Source organism: Bacillus rossius, chromosome 1, assembly GCF_032445375.1.
Source record: "Bacillus rossius redtenbacheri isolate Brsri chromosome 1, Brsri_v3, whole genome shotgun sequence".
In the NCBI taxonomy this organism is placed as follows: domain Eukaryota; kingdom Metazoa; phylum Arthropoda; class Insecta; order Phasmatodea; family Bacillidae; genus Bacillus; species Bacillus rossius.
The window spans coordinates 93398253-93421801 of NC_086330.1; the positions used below are offsets into that span (position 1 = coordinate 93398253).

Here is a 23549-nt window from a genome sequence, read left to right on the forward strand (position 1 = left end):
CATCGTCAGCCAGTAAATAAATACAAGTGTCTGTGTCGCCAGACAGTGGCGACTGGCGAGTAGATGTGTGCGCAGCCAGAAGCTCCGCTCTCCTTCCTCTCACTTACCCGTCCACACCCCTCCCCTCCTATACTTACCCTACTTCTCGGATTCCTGCACGTCAGCCGGACGGACCAGAGCGATTAGCACCGCCAGACCACCCGTCATGTACATATTGCTATTGTGTCACAGGACGCAACATTTCAAACGCCACACTAATACAGCCCGCAAGAGACATAATAAACCTTTAATAAAAAGTTATCATTTGAACACTAAATTGTCTGATTTTTCTATACAAATATGGCATTAATGGACACGTTGCACTGTGTTGAAATTTTTTTTTTCTCGGCAACGGGAGCTCTAATATTGCTTTCTAGGGTATCGTTTTTTTTTCAGGAGACATCGTGCTACATTTAAATACTGTAATATGAATTTAAAAGGTTGTCTTTTTTACACCATAGACTATTTTAATATGAAATCTATGCGAATAAAGGCGATTTTTATGTATTTGGATTTATTTTTTTTTGTGGTGGGTTGGCGTTGTGTGGAGGGGGGGAAGGGGGGGGGGGTGGTAAAAATTGGCCCGAATTCTCTATTGCGACCATTCCGTTTATAAGTCCGTTTTTCCGGAAACCGTGATGGGTCGCATCAGCGGGATTCTACTGTATTTACTTTAAAAAAATTAATTGGAAGTTCAATATCCTTCCCAAAATTCAGGTACAGTTTTTTGGATTGGCTTAATAATTTAGGACGTGTAATATTTTTAAGTTATATTGGGTGAATGTATCTTTGTCAAATCAGATAGCAATATCATGAAGCATGCTAGTTTAGGGCTGGGCCGATGCCGATTCCGATTCTTAAGTATCGACCGATATTCTGAGTATCGGCATCCGCAGCATCTGTAAAATATTTGCCGATACTTCGCGCCGATACCTCAGTCCAAGTTCTTAAACTGTGTTATATTGTTTTTGTTAGAAAAAAATCACTATGGAATAGTATTTCAGACAAGTGGTTTTTTTGTAAGTCAAAACTAATTTTTAAAATAATTGCCTAATTTTGTAATTTATGCACTATTACCCTAAGTTTCCTTCCCACAGCGCTACTGTTTTGAAGAAAACCGGTCGTTTTGATTGTTTTAAAAATACAATGGAGCCCGAGAACCATAGAGACGTGCATACTATAATGTTTAATAATTGTACTTATGCAGTATGTATGTATATATGTATTATCTGTATAAAATTGACTTTACTTGTTCTATATCCCGGAGCCCTTAACTCCATATGGAATCCACTGAACAAAAAATGAATAAATAAATAAAATAATATTCATTGCCAACTGTGGAGCAAAGACAGCCTCATGTTACGTTTACCAGTGCTCGCGATAAAGTAAATTGCACTCGCGATCATAGAAACAGTTGCTGAAGAACGTCTGAGTAGCTTTCCCCATCTCCATGTTATTTATATATTTATGGCTTTGCTGATGTTATGTTGTTGTGTTTGTTTACAATTTAGTATTTACGTTAGCTTGAATTGTTAAAATCTAAACCTAAAGTGATATTTTAAAGACTGGGAAGAGAAGTAAAGTTTGGAAATACACTAGAGTCCCGTTATAGCGAGGTGTCACGGTTCCGGGTTTGATCCTCGCTATAACCGAATTGGACAAATTTTGGCCCCCAAAAAATAAAAATAAACCGAAAATAGCATAAAAAGTGTGTTTAAACCTGTATAATTGGAAAATAACAGGTTATATTAACGAAATCTTAATTTCTGTGAGCAGATGTGTGAATTCTCTTTAAAACGATACCCCACAAGTACGGATGCGATCACCGATTGCGTCAAAATAACGAGAATACCCTACCACGCCACGTAAGTATAGCATCTCATCCCGCAAACGATACTCGACTTGGTCCGCGGCCGACGCAGCATTGTCCTGCTATCTATTGTCGACGTGGGCTGTCTGCTGGCCATGTTGGTTCGGGATGTAAGTAACAGGTGGTGCTAGTGTAGCGCGACGATTTATTCCTTACAAAAAAGCAGGAGTGCGGCAACGCATGTACGCCTAAAACGAAATAGTCGCTGGAAAACTATACTTTTTTTCATTTAAAGAAAACTGTCAATTTTTTTAGAAAATAAATTTGGGATTAAACTCAAACCATCACCACCTCTTTCCTGGACAGATACCCCAACAACTGACCGAAACAAAAGTTACAAGAAAACTGTCCTAGCGATTCGGAAATAAATACGGTAGTGCCTACTATTTGTCAGATAGTAAAATAAATAACGTGACGTGTTTGTAAACGTTTCACGACTGAAATAATTCCAAACAAGTTTATAAATATTTGTGTATTATTAACGCGATCAAATAGCAACAATTATAAAGACGGCTCTGACTTTCTTGGCCTAACATAGTTATAAACAATGTTATTATTCGTTAATGAAAATGTTGCAACAAATTAATTAAGAGCATTTATATTAAAAAAAAAGTGCACATTGTTATGTTTAATGGCGGGAAAAAAATTGATTTTGTCTATTTTCTGAATAATAAGAAATGCGTATATTCAAAGGCTTGGTTTATTCGACTCAAGCATACCTTGACCTTGAAGCCAGCCAGTCATGCTGTGACTGTGAAGTCACAGGCACAGATAACTGACGGAAGTTTGATAAAAGAAAGAAAGGACGGGATTCTATTTTTAAAGCCACGCACTTAGGTGGCGACTGCAAGGCTGAAGAATGTGACAGGCGTCAACTGCAAGATGTCTAGTGGCGAGCGAGAGGGGTGGAGATAAAGCAGACACATAACCAAAGCGCGCTTCAAGCGATCACGCCGTAAATTCCTCAAAAATACCTCGTTATAGCAGTGTTCTCACTATTACCGTGCTCGCTATAATGAGATTCTACTGTACTTCACTCTTCAATCAAATGAAGATACCAAGGCTAAATGCATGTTCTGCCATGTAAAAATATCACAAGGTGGGGTTAAGTCAAGAGGATTCACCACATTAAACATGAAAAAACACTTGGACTCAATTCATGGCAGGGAAATGAAAATTATGGTTTTAAGGAAACAAAGCAACCACCTTCGCCTGAATATTTTCAGACTCCAGTACCAGAACTAGCAGCAGTGGTATCCAAAAAAATTAATGTTACTAGTGAAAATGAACTTTTTATTGGCAGTGATTCTTCTCTACTTTCTGATACTGGAAATAAATGTGCTAGTTTTTTAATCCCACCACCACTAACCTCCACAACAATACCAATTTACAGCCAGTTTAAAAATAAGTTCCATAAAATCAGTGACATGTTGGAGAAAAATATGCCTTTATCAACTTGCAGGTCAAAGCATATAAAAAATCACCGAGTTGATTGGCAGAATGATTTGCAGTGAAATGCTTCCCTTTAGTATTGTAGAAAATGAGGGATTTTGTGACCTAATATCATACCTAGAACCCAGGTATAAAATACCATGCAGAACAACTTTCTCAAGAACTGTAATTCCTGACCTGTACGAACAAGTACAGAATAAAGTAAAGGCTAACTTTACAAGTGTGGAACACATTAGTTTGACATCAGATTTGTGGTCTACTCACACATTTGAAGATTTTATTTCATTGACTGCCCATTTTATTGATACCAGTTTTGTGTACCAGACATTCTGCTTAGAAGTAATGCCATTTTCACTTGCAAAACATACTGCAGGCAGTATTGCAACAATGCTGAATGAAGCTTTTGAACAGTGGGACATAAATGGCAAAGTTCATGTTGTTGTCAAAGACAATGCAATTATCATGGTAAATGGTGTTGCTCAGGCAAGTTGTAGTCACATTCCCTGCACTGCTCATACACTACAGCTAGTTATTAAAGAAACGTTGATGAACCAGAGAAATGTGTCCGATGCTTGTGCAAAAGCCAGGCGAATTGTTACACATTTCAAACACTCAATCAGTTTATCAAAACTGCTGAAAAATTTCCGGATAAATCATAACGAGCCCACCCATCGTCTGATTCAAGATGAACCAGGTCGTTGGAACAGTACCTATCTTATGCTGGAGCGATTGATTGAGCAGCGGCGTGCAATTACATGGCTTATCCCGGAACTAAATTTACACACCGAGTTGACATCTAGTGAATGGTCTCTTTTGGAACAAGCACTGAGCACTCTCAGTGTTTTTATATGGCTACTCTTAATATCAGCAATGAAAATGTGACAATTGCAGAAGTCATCCCAACAGTAAATGGTATCAAGTCAGAACTAACCTGTCTGACAGAACAGAATTCAGGGCTGAAGGGGATTCAAAAAGACATGATTAATTCAATGTGCACTCGTTTCAAAAGCATTGAAACCAACAGTAAGTTCGCCATTGCAACACTTCTAGACCCCAGGTTCAAAACAACTGTATTTACAGTAGCTGATGCATGTACTGCTGCAACTCATGATTTGATAGCAGAGATCAGAGGATATGAATGTCAACCACCCTCAAGCACTCCATGTACTGTATCTATAGTTGAACATGAATCCAAAAAATTTAAAGGTATGCATTCAATATACTCCAGTATAATAAATAAAACCAAAAAACCAGCAGCAACAACTTACCTGTGTCCAGAAACTGAGGTTGAAATGTATTTGGCAGAGCTACTTGTACCAATAAATTCAGACCCTTTACAATATTGTAAGACATCACCACATTCTAGGTTATGCAAAGCTGCACAGAAATATTTGTCTTCACCAGCTGGTTCTGTGGCATCAGAGCGACTTTTTAGTGCTGCTGGCTTAATTTCTATCAAGAAACAAAGTACGCTTAATCCCGAGAAACTACGGCAGCTAGTGTTTCTGAATAAAAACATCAGTGTCTTGAAACCTGGCAAGTGATAGTAGTGCTTGAAGTGTATGCAAAAAATTTTTTTACCTAGCCTAATATGAAGCATTTAGAATGGTTTACATTGTAATTATTTTGTCATATTTATAACATTAAAAATAATAAGAATTTAATTTTAATATTTTTATAGCATTGTGAACAAAATTGGGCAATGTTTAAACATGTGGGCTGGAAAAAAAGTATTTGTGTATGTTTTATTGTTATTGTAAGATGCATGTTAGTAAGTGTTTTGACCGTTTGATGGTAGTCTGTCAATATAATATGAAATTAAAAAATACTTTATAAGTAAAATATCCTTTCATAACACAAACATTTCTTTGGTTAGTATCGGCATCAAGTATCTGCAGTATCGGCCCATAATAATCGCTATCGGTGGAATCGGTGAAAAGTGGTATCGGCCCAGTCCTATGCTAGTTACTAACACTAGTTTAGAGAACCTTGTTTTGAAAAACTTAGCATTGGAAAGTAGACATGTTTTGTACAATTGGGGGAATGCCAAGAACCTTTGTTGCTGCTATAGTTCAGTATTGTGGTTTGCTTTGTACTTATGCTAAAGTAAAATGCAAGGCAGTGCAGTATGTTTTGTTTTTATCTTATTAGTCAACCATATACCTTTTGACCAGGAGACAGGGAAATAACTCCATCAGAATTGGTGCATGCTTTGTGTTTGTGAAATCAAAATAAAGCTGCAAAGTATAAATATATGTATGTATATGTTGTTAGATTGTTTAATATAGAGGTGAATCATTTCACTGAAAGTCTTCAATGCAGGGTTGTTCTTTTATTATTTGAACATTTTCAAGTAACACAAGTGTAACAGTTGTGAGGTATTTTGTAAAGAAGTATTACAATGAACAAAATTTTTAATTAAATAATTTAAAACAAAGAATTAATGTAGGAAATCAGCAAAATAGTTTTTATAGTGTAAATTATCAAAATAAAATTTCATCTATAGTAAGATACAAAAATTTCCTGTCTCTACTTAGAACTGTATTTATTGCGGGAAAAAATTATTTGCAAGTTCTCGTAGTTAGCATCATTTAGGAAATGTTGTTCATGAACTGTCCCAGGTGGTTAAAGATTGTAAGTACCCTGTTTTATCTCATAATCGTCGCAAGAACATAATCATCGCAGCCATAGATTAGGACGTCAAAATTTGAATAAAAAAACTCTCGCGTAAACGTCGCATGATGTTTTTGGTCCCGCTATTAGATTCCAAGCGCTTTGTGTAGGTATCTTTTTCCGTATAAAACGCTTACATATTTAATTAACGGAAATACGAAGTTGTCTGACGTGTAAATTTTCTTTTATAGACGTTTTTAAACGTTATAACCTTTATCTGTTTGTCTGCGTCGCCGCGGTATACCGCTTATAAAAATGTAGCCAGCGCTAGTTGGCATCAGTCATGTTTGGTTATGTTGCTTCCCGTAGTCGAAAATCGATACTGATGTCTCGCCGATTCTTGAAACGTGCTCTCTCTGTCGAGTGCCGAGTTAACTACATTTGATAGCCCGCACTCTTTCGTGGGAAGTGTGTACTACGACGATAGTTACGCATTAGTTCATGTCACAGCTTCAAGTGGCTTGCGTTCGGGTCACAGATTTTGTTTTTCTATTTAAATTTGAAGAAAGGCTTTTGTTGCATTACTTATTAATAGGGATGTGTGAGTACCCAAAATTTTCGGGTACGGTTCGAATCCACAATTATCCGAACCCAGAATCGTTGTATGTACATGGGTTTGAACAGTATTACGAATATTCACAAAAGTTATAAATTAATTTGATACGGCTCAAAAATACTAGCAGGGAAAAATAAAATTAGTCTACTATTACGGAAGAATTTATAATATGATGTATCAAAGAAAGATATGTAAATTAAATAATTAACACAGTGACATTAAAAGAATTTCGAAATTTCAAGAGCTTAAACTATAATTACGAATTTCGTCGTATATCAAACTATAAACTAAAAACAATTAAATACCTACAAAAAAAAAGTCTTGGCTATTTATTGGAGAAAAAATGTTTTGGTTTGCTGAAACGTTTATAAAAGTGAGATTTCCCTGTGGCATGCAGTTTATTTCGATTGAGTTGGAGAATCGAAAGTGTTTTGGTTTTCATAGTTTAAAGTGTTTATTATTAATTAAGTTTACATAATTATAAACATTTCACTCTCAGTGTAATAAATAATTGCCAGTAGTTACAGTTAGAAAAAAGAGAACACACATTATTTTTAAATTAATCATTTATTTTTAATTATTCTGTGCATAATATTCGGAATCGGATTCATATCTCAAATTTTGCCAGGGATTTGAATCGGATTCGAACCGAACTGAAAATCAAGGATTCGCAAATCCCTACTTATTATTATAAATTTTTTGGCAATTTTTTGTGTACTCCACTTTTTTTTAATTTTTAAATAAATTAACTTTCCATGAATGGGTTTTGTTTTTATGAATAACTTTACCTAACAAAAAAATTTGTTTTTGCATAAATGCCGCCCCCTTCTTTTCTAACTTGATTTTAGTATAAAATGTGTGATGATTATGCGATAAAACACGGTACATGATTTCCGAGGTTGTTGATGGTGATCTGTTGTTCTCAGCCAGCGTGAAGGAGTCAATCGGAGAGACCAGCTCCCAGAGCGTCGTGGTGGCAGTCGACAGGATCTTCACCGGCTCCACCAGGCTCGACGGTGACGCCATAGTTGACTTTGTCAAAGCTCTGTGTCAGGTGAGCCTCAACTTACAGCTGTGGTCGACCATCAAGCTCCAGCAGTGATACAGTTTGTTAGTAAGATTGTTTCCCCACATAAGGGCAGCATGTGGTGCACTGGCACCATGCGACTCTCAGTAGTTTCCTTAGGGTCCATAATATGACTGTTCTTTGACAACCTTCTTGGATGGAAAGTTTTCAATGTTTCTCAGGAATAGCTTGAAAGGTGCTTTATGTGTGACTGACTGTCTGCATTAAGGCAAGGGGTGCATGAGTAATCAAAATGTCGACTCGAGCCTAATTTTAAAGCTTGAAATATTTGAGTAGTTCACTGTTTGGTATAGGGACGTAATGAAACATTCATGAAACATCCTTAATATAAACCTGAGTAACCTAGGACTATATAACTAGTAATTATTGTGAAGCTCGTACACTGCAGTTCAGTAGGAAACACGATTAGTTCATGCAGGAACTGAATAAAAAGGTATTCTTTACAACTAGGCCTGTATGAATGTCAGAGTTTTTGTTCAAATCAAATACTGATACGAATATCAATTTAATATTGAATACAAATATCAAATTCAAATCGTAAGAAGGAGAATAAGAAACCCGCTAAAAAATTTTTTTCATGTCATGTAACAACTTATGGAAAATTAGACAAATTTTTACTAAAGTGAAAGGTTGGTTAAGTTAAGTCAGCTACAATAGTTAGAAGGAAAAATGTTTGTTAAATTATTTAAATTACAAAATAATTGTTTTTTTAACTATGCAGCTAACCTAACTTAACGTAACCTAGTTTAACCTAACCAACCAATTAACCTTTCATTTCAGTTCCTGTTCGCCTTATTTTCCACAACCTACTACTCTCAGGGTGTCTACCGACCCTGGAAAACCTGGAAAACCTGGAAAAATCAGGGAATATTGTAATCAGGGAAAAATCAGGGAATTTTTTTAAAAATCAGGGAATTTTTGTTTGGCAGGTTGTAGTTGGCAATACGTTTTTTTGTTTATTGATTCGCTTGCATTGACATAGCATCAAGTGTATCCCCTCCCATTTTTATTTTTGAATGGCAAATATCGAACAGTTCCCACGTCCATTTTCTTTTATTTACCATCGGATTCGGAAGTGGCGTCAAATCACGTGATACAAACTGGTTCAAGCTGGCCTGTTATCCTGCTGACGTGACGTGCTGCAGCATGTGCTTCTCACGTTCAGATTATACCGACAGGTGCATTTCATTTTAAGTATTTATGGATGCCCTCAACGTAAACTGGGCATTTTTGTTAGCTTTGAAAATACGTATTACAGACACTTTTGGTGAAGATTCGCCATCATTGCTAGAAATTGGTAGCTGTGGGCTTCATACGGTCCATGGTGCTTTCAAAACTGGAATTTCTGCTACACAATGGGACGTAGTTAGTTTTTTGAGGCACAGTTACTATTTGTTTAAGCACGTACCTGCAAGGTGGGAAGATTACATTAGAATAACTGGATCAGAGATTTTTCCCAAGAAATTTTGTGCAATCAGATGAATACTGCGGTTGCTGAGCATGCCATGAAAAAGTTACCCCACCTGAAGAAATTTGTTAGTGAAGTTTCTATTTCATCTGTCTCTTTCAGTGTAATGAAAAATGCTCTTGAAGATAATCTTCTAGAAGTAAAATTGACATTCTTCCACTCTTTGGCATCAGAGCTGGAATTGTTTCTTACAATGTTCCAAAGTGAAGCACCTATTGCACCTTTTCTCTATGAATCACTGGTAGACATTGTATTAGCTTTGGCAGGAAAGTTTGTGAAAGCAGAGGTACTGAATTGCTTTAAGGAGAAACACAATGTATCTCGATTGGATGTAGATAACCAGGAAAATCTATTGACTGCTAACAATATCAAGTTGGATTATGCAGTATGCCATACCATCAAGAAAGAGGAAGTACCAGAAAAGTCTGTCCTGTTACTGAAAAATGATGTTAGGACTTGTCCAAAGGTCCCTGAAGTACAAACTTACCAAGGGAATTTCCTGCTTATGTCCGTCTGTGGCTTTAAATTCAGGTGTGAGGAAACAGTGTTTGAAGTACAGTTTAGAATGTTGTCTTCAAAACAGGTGGCTATCAGGACAAGAAGCTGATAACATTGAGTGATCATATCAGTTGGTATGTTCCTCGCAAGATTCTGAAGCACTGTTCTCGTCTTTTTCTCGAGAAGATGGGTGCCTTGATCACTTGTGGATGCTCATTCTTAAGGCACATACATTAGTTGCCAAAACAGGCCTTCTAAAGTTTGTGAGGATGGTGATGGAAATGCATCATTGGAAAGAGGATTTTCAGTGAATTCTAATCTGCTGACTGAAAACTTGCAGGAAGAAACACTGATTGCACAAAGACAAGTGTATGACTTTGTTCAACGTTCTGGAGGTGTAGAGCATGTTGATATCACCAAGTCCATGTTACAGTATGTAAGAAATGCTAGTTGTAGGCGTAAGGAAGCCCAGCAAACAAAACAAAAAGAAAAGGAAGCTACAGACAAGAAAAAGGCAGAAAAAAGAAGAGTTGAAGAGGAGATCAAGGCATTGCAGTTGAAGAAGGCTCGAGTGTTGGATTTGGCTCGGTCTGAAGCAAGTGCAATAGACGCAAAAGTTGATTCACTGCAAAATTGATGGGAGCTTCTTTTTACTAATGTTTTTGCAAAAGTAAGTGTGTGAAATATTTGTCATCAAATGAGTCACTTTGGCCTCGTCTGGTAGAAGGTAATTTTTTTTTTACTTATTTAGGTGAGTTGAAATACTTTGAAACCCGTGAATGTACTGCTATGCAGTTTTTTTCAGTTTCGTCTTTGAATATATATACTGTATAGAAGTCGCCAGCCCAGGTTAAAATTTCTAATACGGTTTGAGGTAGTTGGTTAATTCACCGCCGCAATCGCCACCATCTCTAGGGCATCGACTTGTGGTGGTCCCTAGCGGACAAGTGTCGAACTCTTCAAACACCCCTACCCCACCCTCCCTCAAACACGCGTTGTCCTCCACCCACCCTCTACCCCTCCTCTCAACCCTACAGTTTTGTGACGCACAAACTCCCGTTGAACGACCTTGAGCTGCAGTGAATGTTTCGCCAGGGCGAGCATTTCACAGTTCCTTCCTCAGATTTTGGTTTCGGGTGCGATGCGGTTGAGTGTATTCGTTCTTAGTTTTCGAGGAACGATGGCAAATTTCAGAATGGGCAAGAAATGTGATTATACTGGTTGTTTTAATACGAGAAACAGTACCACGGGTATATCTATGTTCAGTTTCCCAATGAAAGACAAGGACGTAAATTTTTTTAATTACTAGGCTATTTCAGAAGTGTAGTTCAAGGACCAAGAGGTTGTGATTATGAAAGTAAAATAGGTTCGCTCAACGATTAAAATGGTTTGTTTTTACTACGACACACGTGCTTCCGTGAGGTTATAGTCTAAGCATATGCAAAAATTTCTTTGGTTTTAGTTTCATCGTCAAGTAGGAAAGGAAAAAAAAGAAAAATGGGGGGGGGGGGAGTTTGGCTATTATTATTATTATATCTTTAGATTTATGGTAACCAAACAGAGAAAATAACCCGCGGATTAATTGTAGTTCTGAGGTTAAGTTTACATAAACATTGTTTCAATTTAAAATAAGAGTCGTAAGTGTTTTGAAACTCTAATTATCACTGAGATGTGATTGTTGTTGAACAGTTTATATTTTCCCCCTCATTAACTGGGTTTGTGATTCGTAGCCCTATATTATTCTTAAAAATTAATAGCTATGACGTCCGTTATTGAAATATGTAGTTGTCAGTATAATGAGTGCCTGGTTCAGACTTTATCCTTTATTATTGATTTTATATTTTATTCATTCACATTTCATTTCCCGGTCCTTTTAACAGAGCTAACTGAGGTGATCGCCTATTTGTCTCATGCATGATATTTTTGCCGGTGCAGTGTGTATTTTGCATAACTTTCTTACACATCGAAATATTGTGTGTATATGACAAACAACAGGGTGGTTATTAAATCGATGCGTTTATAAGCTAATAACAATACCTACTATATGGTTAGTTACTGTTAACTTTAAATAGAATAATGCCCTAAAAGTTTAAAGACTATTTTTTTCGAAAGTACCTAGATTACTATATTCCTTTCCTATCATTCGAAATAATTTCACATGATTAAAAAAAAAATCTAAATATTAGTTTCATTGCTTAGCGTAAAACACTAGCTTGAAAAGTTGGTAATAAATAACTTTAACGGTTTATTAAAATTCCGAAGAATAACAATGGAGGGTGCTTTTAGCTTATAATTCACTGCCAAGATTATGATAGGTGAAAATATCAATCCCTGCATGCTGACGCTACAGTTAAATGCTTAAATTGGTAAATAGAATTTTTTTTTTCTCTTTGAAAAAGGAAAGCCCTCAAGAAATTTAGCCTTTGAAACCGTTAAAACTTTATGGTTTACTAAACTTCATAGGGATATAATGTGAAAACGGATTTACTCGAGCAATAATTTATTAGAGAAAAGTTATACTTTCTGTGATTTCACAAGACAATTATTAACATATTTTATTCTCGTTCACCTCCACGTGAAGTGTGTTATTATATTGAGAAAATTAAATTCTTGCAAAACAAAACAAAACGACTCTTGTAGACACAACTGTTATGAGTTGCGCATGATGACCCTGCCGTATGGTGTATGTAAATTTTTACAATGTAATTTACGTCAAATAGCGCATATTAAATAATTTGTGACGCTGAAATTCACGATTAGGTATAAAGTTGAAACAATAAATTTATACTTTCAACCGTACACATGTAAGAAACACAAAGGTTTATGCGACACTCAAGTTTAACGAACACTTAAGTGTGTGCCCTATCCAACATGAAAATATAAAATATTGTTCGGCGTTTTTCCCATTACGTTGACATACCTTCAAATTTACCAATACACAAAAACACTTAACAGTCATGATAATTACGTTAGGACCGTAGTAAAAATGGAAAATGATTGTGCTAATGTTGCATTTTAGGATTTTTATTATAATAAATTGTTAGTGTAAATGAAATGAGAACAATGGCGTGGTTCAAATATCAACACAAATAGGTTTTTTCTCCCCTTATTTCGTTTGGCGCATCAATATATGTGTTTTTCAACACCAAAATCTTGCAAACGTGTAAATGTGTAATTATTTTCGTTTTAATAATATGTGGTTATTTTTGTTTTAATAATATGTGATTATTTTCATAACCTACTGAAAGAATTTCATCACAACCTAGTAATACACTACGCATAAGTAATATTTAATCTTGAATGTTGAGACAGAATAATATTTTTAGCAGTAATTTACTTCAATGTATGCATATTTTAATGTACGTATTACTTGATAAGGTTATTTTAATAATGACATAGTAGGTACACTGTGGTTACTGATATTGATTGATAAAAACAGGTTCTAATGACATTTTTTTTAAGATGTCTTGAATGGATTTTGAAAAGTGGTAACGACAAACTTCTGGAACTATCAGACAACAAACTTAGAAACCGTGTGATATGCGCTGTTCATTTTGAAGTGAACCAATTAAAAAATGAACTTAAGAAGTCATGAAATTATTTTGTCGTTCCTCGAATGTTCACACCATGCAAATCCCCACTACTAACTGAACAAAGCTTCAACACAGAGGAGACTGCTTCCAGTCCTTGTTCTTTGACACTCCATTATGAACATATTTCAGAAGCTGACCCACAAATAAATCAGACACATGATAAATCTCAGACAAATGTGAAAGAAAATAGTAAACTGAAAAAACTTAAACACCAATAATATATATGATGACGCTACATGAGTGAACCATTGTTTTTCAACTAAATATATTTGTATAAGTAGTAAGTGTGCGTGGGGGTTTGCAATATGTTCTACGCTTGCGTTGACATTTAATATCTTAATTTTTCTGATAGTGGTTTACTTCAAATATGACAAATTACAGCTGCTAAATCACTCATTCGCAGTATTATTAGTTGTTACTGTAATTATTGGACATAGTAATAGGGATGACCCATTTGTTTATAACAACGAAAATAATAACGTAAGATGTTTGAAGATTCACGTGTCATAAAAAATAATTCGTACGAAACTTTAGAGTTCACGTGATTCGTGGCGATTTTGTTTTGATATTCACCGTGTGTTTTTGCTATAAACACCACAAAATCCCAACTAGTAGATATTTTATTTACCATGCACTATTTATTGTGTCAATAACACCCACAAACGTTTTCATGTATCAACGAAATACCAAAAATAAATAAACACCAGTTTCCCATCATACCATAGACAGGCATGCTAATGTATATTGTTTACACCGGATCAGGCGAGAAAATCAAATAACAATTAAATAACACAAATTCGCCGCAGGCGAATCACGTCAGTAACTAAGTCATATTCTCGGCCAGCACGAAACGGGAAGCGACAACCGAAGTCACACGCCAAAGGTTGTATAACTGTTATCACGAACTGCCATATACACCTTACACTAAAGGGGGGAAAAAAATAACTTCCTACTTCACATCTATGCTAGCATATTTAATAGTTCCGAAATCTGCTACATGGGCTGAAAGAGTAAAAATGTACAAATGTACAATGAAAAAATGTAAACAAACAGTCAGTCAGCTTGCTGACTTCCGCTATTGTGACCGAATTGTGACGTTACATATTGTTCCCTAGCACCCTAGAATTTTATCTCGATGGTCAAAGCTTGGCGCGTGGAGCGACCGTCCCGTAGGTGTGTTTTCAAATACTTTATAATGGTATGTTATTTCCGTACAGCGTGCGGGGTAGAAACCTGCAGATGTTTATAAGGGCGCGATTACACGGGAACTTGAACTACTTCAGGTGAACATGTTTAAGTAAACACGTTTACAAACGCGAAAGTGTACGGTTACACGGTAGTTGCTGAAAAGTGTGTTCAGCTCTAAAACCGATTGTCTACTGTCAACGAATGACTGTGTTGTTGATCTTCTCTATTTTGTATCCAGAAAACGCGGGATTTTCTCACTTGTTTATACAGCATTATCAGCAGAAATGGAATGAGTTTTCATATTGCTCAATATTTTTTTACAAATCGGGAATTCAAACAACATGCACAGTAAAATTTCTTAAACTTATTTTTTATTATTTTTTGAGCGAGAGTACCTATCTCAGTTTTAAGAAAATTAAGGCCAGGATAAATTTAAAAATATATAAATATAATTACCTGTTGATATTTTTTGTTGCATTCGGTAAAATATTAAGACTCCCGTGTAACCTCGCCCTAAGGCAGCCGGAAAGGTGGGAATCAGGGGAATGAACAAACCGGTTTTGTCGCTGACGCTTGTTAAAAAAGGGTGGAGGGGGGAATGACAGCGGGTGACAGTGCTGCGCTCTAACGTGCAAATAACAACCTAAGACGATACAAGGCGTTACGGCAGCGCACTGCAGCGGCGAAGTTCCCAAGCTGCTCATTTTACGCTCTTGAAAAACGTAGAGTAAATCCTGTCCGCTCGCGACTTCTATACAGTATATATATTCAAAGGTTTCGTGGAATGTCGTAATTGTGTTACAGAAAACCTGGAAAAATTCCGTTTTATACCTGGAAAACCTGGAAAAATCAGGGAATTTCATTTACTAGATCTGGTAGACACCCTGTTCTCTGCATATTGATCCAGAAATTTTTTGCAAAACAGCGTGAAATACATTGCTTGTAACCTTGCAAGGACCCTGCCCTCCTAGCTAAATATTTTTCTTTTAAACTGTTTTCATACATGTAAACATTTCTTAAAAAGTCTCGCTAAGAATATTTTACCGTTTTTATGTATTTAAGGGTTGATATTTGCACTGGCTGTGTGTTTTAAGAATGTACTTTGTATTTTAACAGACATTTTAAATCATTACTATTTTTTATGTAATTGTTCACAAATAAGTCGTTGTACAGGATTTTTGCCTGTTTTGGCCTACTTTTTCAGGTTTTTGACGTGACAACGTCTAATAAATCGATGAACGCCGGCTGCACGCACGAAAAAGTGTCCCATTACGCTCATTGTTCCGTTACTCTGTGTCCCGTTACGCTCATTGTTCCATTACGCTGTGTTCCGTTACGCTGTCGGCGAGTGCAGTAATAATAGGTTATGTTACAATTAACTAAAAAATTATGGTGATTTATATAATTGATAGATATTTGATTACAGTTTATTTATATGAAAACTTTTTCATAATTATATTTAAACTTTATAGCTAAATGCCAGTGTTTAAAATTAATTACAAGTCATTTACATGTGAACTGTTTAGTCGACTGTTTATAAAGTGAAGTGAAAAGTTAATGTGGTTTTTCATTGCTTATTACAACAATTTCGTCAATAAAGGTTAATTATTCGTGCATTTTAAAAATCTGATTACTATTATAATTTCAAGTATTTGTTCTTTTATTATTAAAATAAAAATGATTCAATTTTATTCATAAAAGTATGCAATCATTTCATCAACGTTTTGTTATGACGTCACGTTAAACTATTGTCCGTAAACCGACTTTACAGACAACCAATTTTTTTCTAAATAATTTTAATTTTGTCAAGTAATTTGTATTAGGATTGCTGTTGTTAACGTTCATTAACGTGTTACATAATTGTCTGATCACTTATTTAGGGTTTTCAAGAAAACTTTTAAACTTTGTTTACTAATTATATTTGTCTAACACTGTGTATGAATGTTTTCTACAGTATTTATTTTGATTTTAATATGGTACTATAGTGATATGTTACGTTTTTATTCAGAATGGGCTGTTACATAATATTCTAGATCAATGGACTTGATGTGGGATGTATTAGAAATAGACAGGTATATGAGACCTATGAGTGTGAGTGAGATAGAAACGGTGATTCCCCACCAAGAAAGAGACAAAAACAATATCTCTTCGGGGCTTGGGAAACCAAGTTCAGACGTTTTTGATAAAATTAAGAAGGGACGGAGAATTTTGAAGTCCCTTTCTATACAGGGTGTATCAAAATTCATGTTACAATGCTTGAGGGTAGAAAGCTCTTATTATTTGCAACCATTTTTGCCAATAAACATGTTGCAGGAAACGCGTAGTTAAGCCCCTGTAGCCCCAGAAAGAGTCAGCGTAGGCAACCTGTTGTAGAGTGTTATGTTGTGGATGTGCGGGCATTCGAGTAGAGAAATAACCTTTTTAATCGTAGCACAGATTTTAATTTCACTCTGAAATCAATCACAGCTTCGACTTTGTTTCACAACATTGAAATTGTTGCATACATTTTAACAACGTGACAGCCTAAAGCATTTGCTTAAAAACACGCCTACCTTGAGCGACACAGAGGTGGCAACGGCGAATCATGTTTTCACGGAAACGCTGGAGCATGTGTGGAGTTTACCTTATGATTTCGAATGCTTCAATGATTCGCTGTGTAAGCTCTTCTACCGTTTCTACTGGCGTAGCGTAGATAAACCCTTTTACGTAACCCCACAGAAAGAAATCTAACGGGGTTAGGTCCGGTGACCTTGGCGGCCATGCGACAGGGCCCGCTCGTCCGATCCATCGGTTTGGAAATGTTTGGTTTAAATACTCTCGCACTTGCAGGGAAAAATGAGGTGGTGCCCCGTCATGTTGGTACCACATCACACGTCGGACATGCAATGGAACCTCTTCAAGAAAACCTGGTAGTTCGTTCTGTAGGAATTGGAGGTATCCGGCGCCGGTAAGTCGTGGCGGAAGGAAAAAAGGCCCGATGAGTACGCCGTCAACAATACCGGCCCACACAATAACTGAAAAACGTTCCTGGCAAGCTGTAACACGCGTAGCATGTGGATTGACATCATTCGAAACATGACTGTTGTGCGAATTGAAAATAGCGTCTTGAGTGAACTTGGCTTCATCGCTGAATAAAACCGCTAACTCAGTGTTCCTCAATACTCTTCGAATGTACCAACGAGAAAAGGTCATGCGAAGAGGATATTCCGCCGGACCCATGTGTTGCACTTTTTGAAGGTGGTATGGGTACAAGAGTTGCTCATGAAGAACTCGCCAAACAGCCATTTTGTCAGCGTCCATATCGGAACCTTCTGCCCTTGTGCTTGTATCCGGACTCTCCTCAAATCTCTGAAGTACATCTTCTTTAAAACTGGGAGTACGAACCCTGCGTGGAGCACCAGCATTTGGTCTTGTGACGGCACATGTACCAGTATCACGCGTTCGCTGAATAAGTCTTGCAAACATGGTGTGAGCTGGAATCCTACGACCCGGATATCGTTCTTCGTACAGACGACGGCAGCTCGTCCATTTTGTCTAGCTTCCCCGTAAACAAGCAGCAATTCCGTGTACTCACTAAACGTGTACTCCATTGAGCTCCACTAAAACGTCGCCCTTTTCAGAACCACAGCAAAAGAAATGACACCACGAGTTAGCTTGTACGACAGAACAGTCAACGACAGACCACCAGTTATATCAAAACACACTGCGACACTGCGATGTCACGCTGCGCAGTGCTATGGCACAGCACGAACGGAAGAAAAGAGGTGAGGGCGCCACCAACGGAAGTAAAAAGGGGCGGGGGTCAGCATTTGACATCGTACAGTCCTCTCGAGCGCTGCCCGGCATCGTAAACACGTAATTCACCACAGCATCGTCTGTATCGCACAAAGCCCAACGGGTTGCCTACGCTGACTCTTTCTGAGGCTACAGGAGCTTAACTACGCGTTTCCGGCAATGTTTATTGGCAAAAATGGTTGCAAATAATAAGAGCTTTCTACCCTCAAGCGTTGTAACATGTATTTTGATACACGCTGTATGTATGGGAAATGGTTTTCAGTGCTTATGTTGTGTACTGTTATTGGCTTGTGATTTGAATTGTGTGTGAGAGAGTGCGTGATTGGTCAGTGAGGTCATGTGACTTCTCCTTCCTGCGTGATGAAGAAGGTGGCATGACTTTACTAATCGTCTGTCGATCGCTGCACCAGGAGGGCGCGTTCGGTGGCTTCTCTCCAAATATGTAGGAATTTTGAGGAGGATAAATTTAACGTCGTTAGCTAGAGCCATGCCGAAGAGGTTAAATTAATTATTTGTTGTTTTGGAACTTTTTGGACACTTTTAACTAGAAATTGCGGCTGCAGACGTCGCCTTCTGGCTCATGGCGAAATTCATTTTCTCTGGATGTGGCCGTGTTTGAGGCCGCACTGATTTCGTGTACTTACAGTAAAATGTTACTGAAGGACTTAACCTACATTATTTGTCGTTAATCCTCATCGCCCGAGCTGCGAGCAATCTCGACAGGCAAATGTACGAGTTGAATGAAGAAAATTATCGAAAGTGATTGGATTCTTCTGTGCAGCATTCTATTTTAAAAAATAAAACAAAAACTGCAATTGGCGCTAACATCTCTTTTTTTAAATTTTTTTTATATAACGAACCGTTATATGCTATCTATTTTGTGAAAAATATTATTTTTTTTAATTGTGTATTTTTTAATTAGTGAATGAATAAGCTTATATTTACATATTAAAACTAGAGCTGGGCGGAATCCCAATTTTTCGGCAAATTTCGGGAATGAATTTTTCCCGAAATTATTCGGGAATGTAATATTTCCCGAAAATGTATATTGATAATTTTTACGATAATATCACTGCGTAACCTATCTTTAGGTGTCTTCGTAATGGAACATATCAGTTTACTGTGATTACAGTAGAACCTCATTTTTACGTACCCCAGATATACGAATTTGCGTAATTAACGTATTTTTTTACTGGCACCGTCATTTTCCCTATAGTTTTAATGCATTATTTTCCCGTTTTATGCCAAGCATTTCCCGCTCATTAGCGCTCCATTTTATAGCGAACCGTGAGACAAGTACAGACGGAACAATAAAAGTAAAGCGAATAGTGTAAACTTTATTTTGTTTACGTTACTACTGTCGCGTGACACTCTCTAATTGGGGTGTCCCCTGCTCCAATTGTGGCTGCCTATGGGGGTTGCTAGTGGTGCTATCTATGCCGGGTCAATGGAGATTCCTTGGTGGGGTAGGGGGGAATGGTCGTATGAGTTCAGGGGGGTAGCCCCACCTAGGCAGGCCTTGTAGATGGGCGTCAGAGCCGCCGAGTGATATGGTGGAGAGGCGGTTCTTCTCCAACGTTATCCCTTTAGGGGGAGGGGATGAACTCGGGTTGACCCGGGTGGGGGCCGGGAAGAAGACCTCCGTCTGGCGGGGACCAACGGTCTTCTGTCGGCGGGCTGCTGCTGCTCGGTCCCGAGCCTTCGTGTATACCCACAGGGCGGGGACTGATGAATCTCCCTCCACGGGTATTGGCCGTGGGTTGGAGGGGGGTAAGGCACTGCCGTTCGGTAAAGGCCTCAGGGTCTGCTTAGCCCCCTGCCCTCGATAGAAATACGACATGGGTTGCTGGTTGCTTACCCACAGAGAGTCTGGCGGCTCCGGTGATCGCTGAAGTGGCCGCTCTTCCCTGGGTCGAGGGCAGTCTGGCGAGCTGGTCGGCTGGCAGGCGGTGGGTGACTTGGTGGGCTCTCCCTCTCCCGAATGAAAAGCTCGGTATGCTCGTAGCACAAACTTTATTCGCTAGCTCTGGGAGTCGCAGCCTCTCCCCTACAGGCTACATATACTGACACTGTATTACTAGCTACGGCCTGTAACTAGGCAGGTCCTGGCTCGAACGATAACACTCACACCTCGGCGAATTCCTCTCCCTATCTGCTCTCGGTCCTCACGTAGACGGGTTCGAGTCCCGGAGTCCTCTTGTAGTGGTGGCACGGTGAGAGAGAGACCTCGGCGGCCGTGGTGCCACTGGGACACCAACTGCCTTCCTGGGCCAAGGGCTGGCCCTTTTATACCCATCCTGAGGGCCTGGGTGTGACGTCGGAGGGCGAGGGATTCCGGGAATTGCCGGCCGCTTCCCGGAATTCCAGGCAGCAGTAGTGCCGTGCGCAAAATGCTGGCCTGGGGGGAGAGGGGTAGGCGGGGTGGCGGCCGGTCGGGGTGGAGGAGGGTGTGGAGGGAAGAGGCTGCGCGCGCACTCGGCCGGCCTGGTGGGAGAGGGGGTAGGCGGGAGGTAGCGGCTGGTCAGGGGGTGTCGGCCAGCTCCGCCGGCGCTCGGCCTGGTTGCTCCGGGCAACCAGAGACGCGGGAGTCGTCGCCCTGGCAACGGGCGACGCGAGCGTGGCCGGGCGGTGACAGCCGTGATGGCCATCTGGCGCGGCCCGCACACGTGTTTAGGAAGGAAGGGGCTGACGGCTTCGAGATTACAGACGTGCGCGGCACGTCGCACGTCAAACCCCCCCCACCTTGAAAAGGCGGCAGCCACTTTCCACGTGTGCAGGCCGGATCCTCCTGGTGGTCCCTCCTTCCTTCTTGCTGTCGGGTTGATGCCATCCTTCCTGCTTCGTCTTCTTGGAGTTGGGGATAGGGTGAGGCAGAGAGTGGCCCTCAGGTTGGGTTGGTGCTAGTGGATGAGGTGTGACACAATTCCTCCTTCTGGAATGATGATCGGGTGGAGACTTTTTATGTTTAAGTGCTCCAAAAGACAAGGGGGCTCAAGGCTTGGAGCTTGACGTACAATATCCAATACTTATGACTAGATGAGATGCGACCCTACTTAAGCTATGGAACCAGAGCCCTGGCAGCACCATTAATTGTACTTTGAATGTCTTTTTGGTGCTGCAAAAATGTCATGCCCTACCAAAGTTTGCAATCTTTAATGCTGGGTTGGTTCCGCCCTATTTGTATATACATTTACTTGGTCTACTTGTTCCTTCGTCGTGGTTAGGTTATCCCTAATGCACTTTTGGGTCATTCTCATACTATATACATGTTCCTAGGGGAGGCTGCTAAGTATTGACAAATGAACAGACATGGTACCCTTATTTACATTCACATTTTAGGGGAGCCTCTTGCTTGGCTCTTACGTTATATACATGAAAATATCAATACAATGTCCATAGGTGAGAGTCTTTCAACAGCTTGTTTGCTTGAGGCCTACTCTAGTCAGTTTTCCTGTTCCCGCACACAGGGCTGGCGTGACTCGCTTAACCTAAGTAGGTAGCTTGTCGAAGCTCCTAAGGTGGTGAGGGTCACGGCCTCACCCCTCTTGCAAAATGGCCATTCGCGCACTCTCACTTTGGCATCTGGTCTCGCTTGGGGTGATCTACCCGGTAGCGACCGGGTCGGTCCTCCACGCTGGCTCGGCAGGACCTCCAGGGCTGCCCTCGTCTTGGAGGCGGCGGCTGGGCGCTGGTGGGCCGGCGCCATGCTGGCAAGATGGCATGTACTCCAGGGGCTGGATCTGCCTCCTGGTTAGGCAGGCTGCTACTGCGGCTCGCCCTTGGGAGCTGGTCCTGGGGTTGTACTGGCCCCTCTGGGAAGGGTGCTGTGATGTCCTGGCTGCCAGCCGTCCTGGCGGATGGAGTCGACTGCCCCACCGCCTTCCCCTCGGCTGCTGTGCTGGACGGGGTTGGGAGATCCTTAGCCGCCTGGTCGGCCTGGGAAGGGATCTCCGCGGGTTCCAGTGTTTTCGGCTGCCCTTGCTGGACCTTGGGTGACGGGCAGGTCGAGTCTGCTGGGTTGCATGGTATTAGGGGGGCCGTATTTGGCCTGTGGGTGGTGACCTCGGGGTGGGGGTCTGGAATGGGGTCATCCAGGAGATCCACCTGGAACTCCTGATATTTGACCTGGCTTTGGTGCTGAACTTGGTTTTTCTGCTCTGCCGGGTATCTGGCCTCGAAACCTCTGAAGACGTCTTGTTCATCGTTGTCGATGTGGGCTACCGGACTTTGGTGTCCGTCCAAAATGATTGCCTTTTTTATTTGTTTTAGGGGTATCTTCCTGAGTTTCCCCTTGCCATCTACCACCCACCCTGTATTGTTATGTAGGCGGTGGAGGGTTGTGGGACCTTCCCACTTGGGTGCGAAGGATGCGCATACCTGTCTGCTTTTGTTGCTTATGGGGTGACTCCGTATCCATACTAGGTCCCCCTCTCTTATTCGAGGTTTTCCTTCTTCCAGCTTCTGGTATTTTTGTCGGATGTATCTTTCTTGGTTCCTATGCGCTTGCTCCTGTCTCTCCTGGGAAGTGCCTTCTGGAGGTTCCCCTGCTGGTGGTTGCTCCGTCCACCTCCATTCCCCGGGGCGCTTGAGATTTTTTCCGAGAAGCAGCTTGCTTGGGGACATTCCAGTGGCTTCGTTTTGCCGCCTTCTTAGTGTAAAGAGGATGGTTAGGAGGTGCTTGTCCCATGTGGAATGATCATTGTTGATCCGGAGTCAAATTCCCTTCTTTATCTCCTGGTTTCTGCGCTCTGTGGGGTTTGCTTGTGGGTGATAGGTAGGGGTGGTCCACTTCTCCACATCCCATTTCCTGCAGGCCTTTTCCCACATTCTCCCCGTGAATTGGGCCCCGTTATCTGTGAGAACCCTCCTCGGGTATCCCCATCTTGAGAAGACCTCATCTTCCATTACCGCGATAATGTGTTTTGCCTCAGCCTTGGCTAGGGGGAAACCTTCGACCCATCTTGAGAACAGGTCAGTTATCACGAGTATATATTGCTTGCCCCGTTTGGTCCGTGGGTAGGGACCCATTAGGTCCAGGGCTATGGTGTCCCAGGCCACCCTAGGATGCCTAGGGTACATTGGTGCTTTCTGGGGTGGGTGTGCCTTTGCTTGAGTGCAGATAGTGCACTGGTTCACGTGCTCCCTGACCTGCCTCGTGATCCCATGCCACCAATACCGTTCGGCTATAGCGTCTACTGTTCCTTGGATCCCTGGATGCCCTGCCTGGTCGTGATCGTGCATCTGGTATATTAGGGATTCCCGGTATGATGGGGGGACCCATAGTTTCCAGTTTTTGCGTTGTGGGGAGGTGCGAGTCCAGATTGCCCCAT

The 23549-nt window shown here is 40.2% G+C and overlaps 1 protein-coding gene across 2 annotated transcripts in view; it reads left to right on the forward strand.

Annotated features, from left to right (window-relative positions):
• LOC134540202 (brefeldin A-inhibited guanine nucleotide-exchange protein 1) overlaps nucleotides 1–23549 on the forward strand; it is a 289907-nt gene that overhangs the window by 128847 nt on the left and 137511 nt on the right. For both annotated transcript variants that reach the window (XM_063382784.1, XM_063382793.1), the window contains exon 19: nucleotides 7517–7644. In XM_063382784.1, the coding sequence (XP_063238854.1) occupies nucleotides 7517–7644 (128 nt within the window). The remainder of the gene's footprint in view (nucleotides 1–7516; nucleotides 7645–23549) is intronic.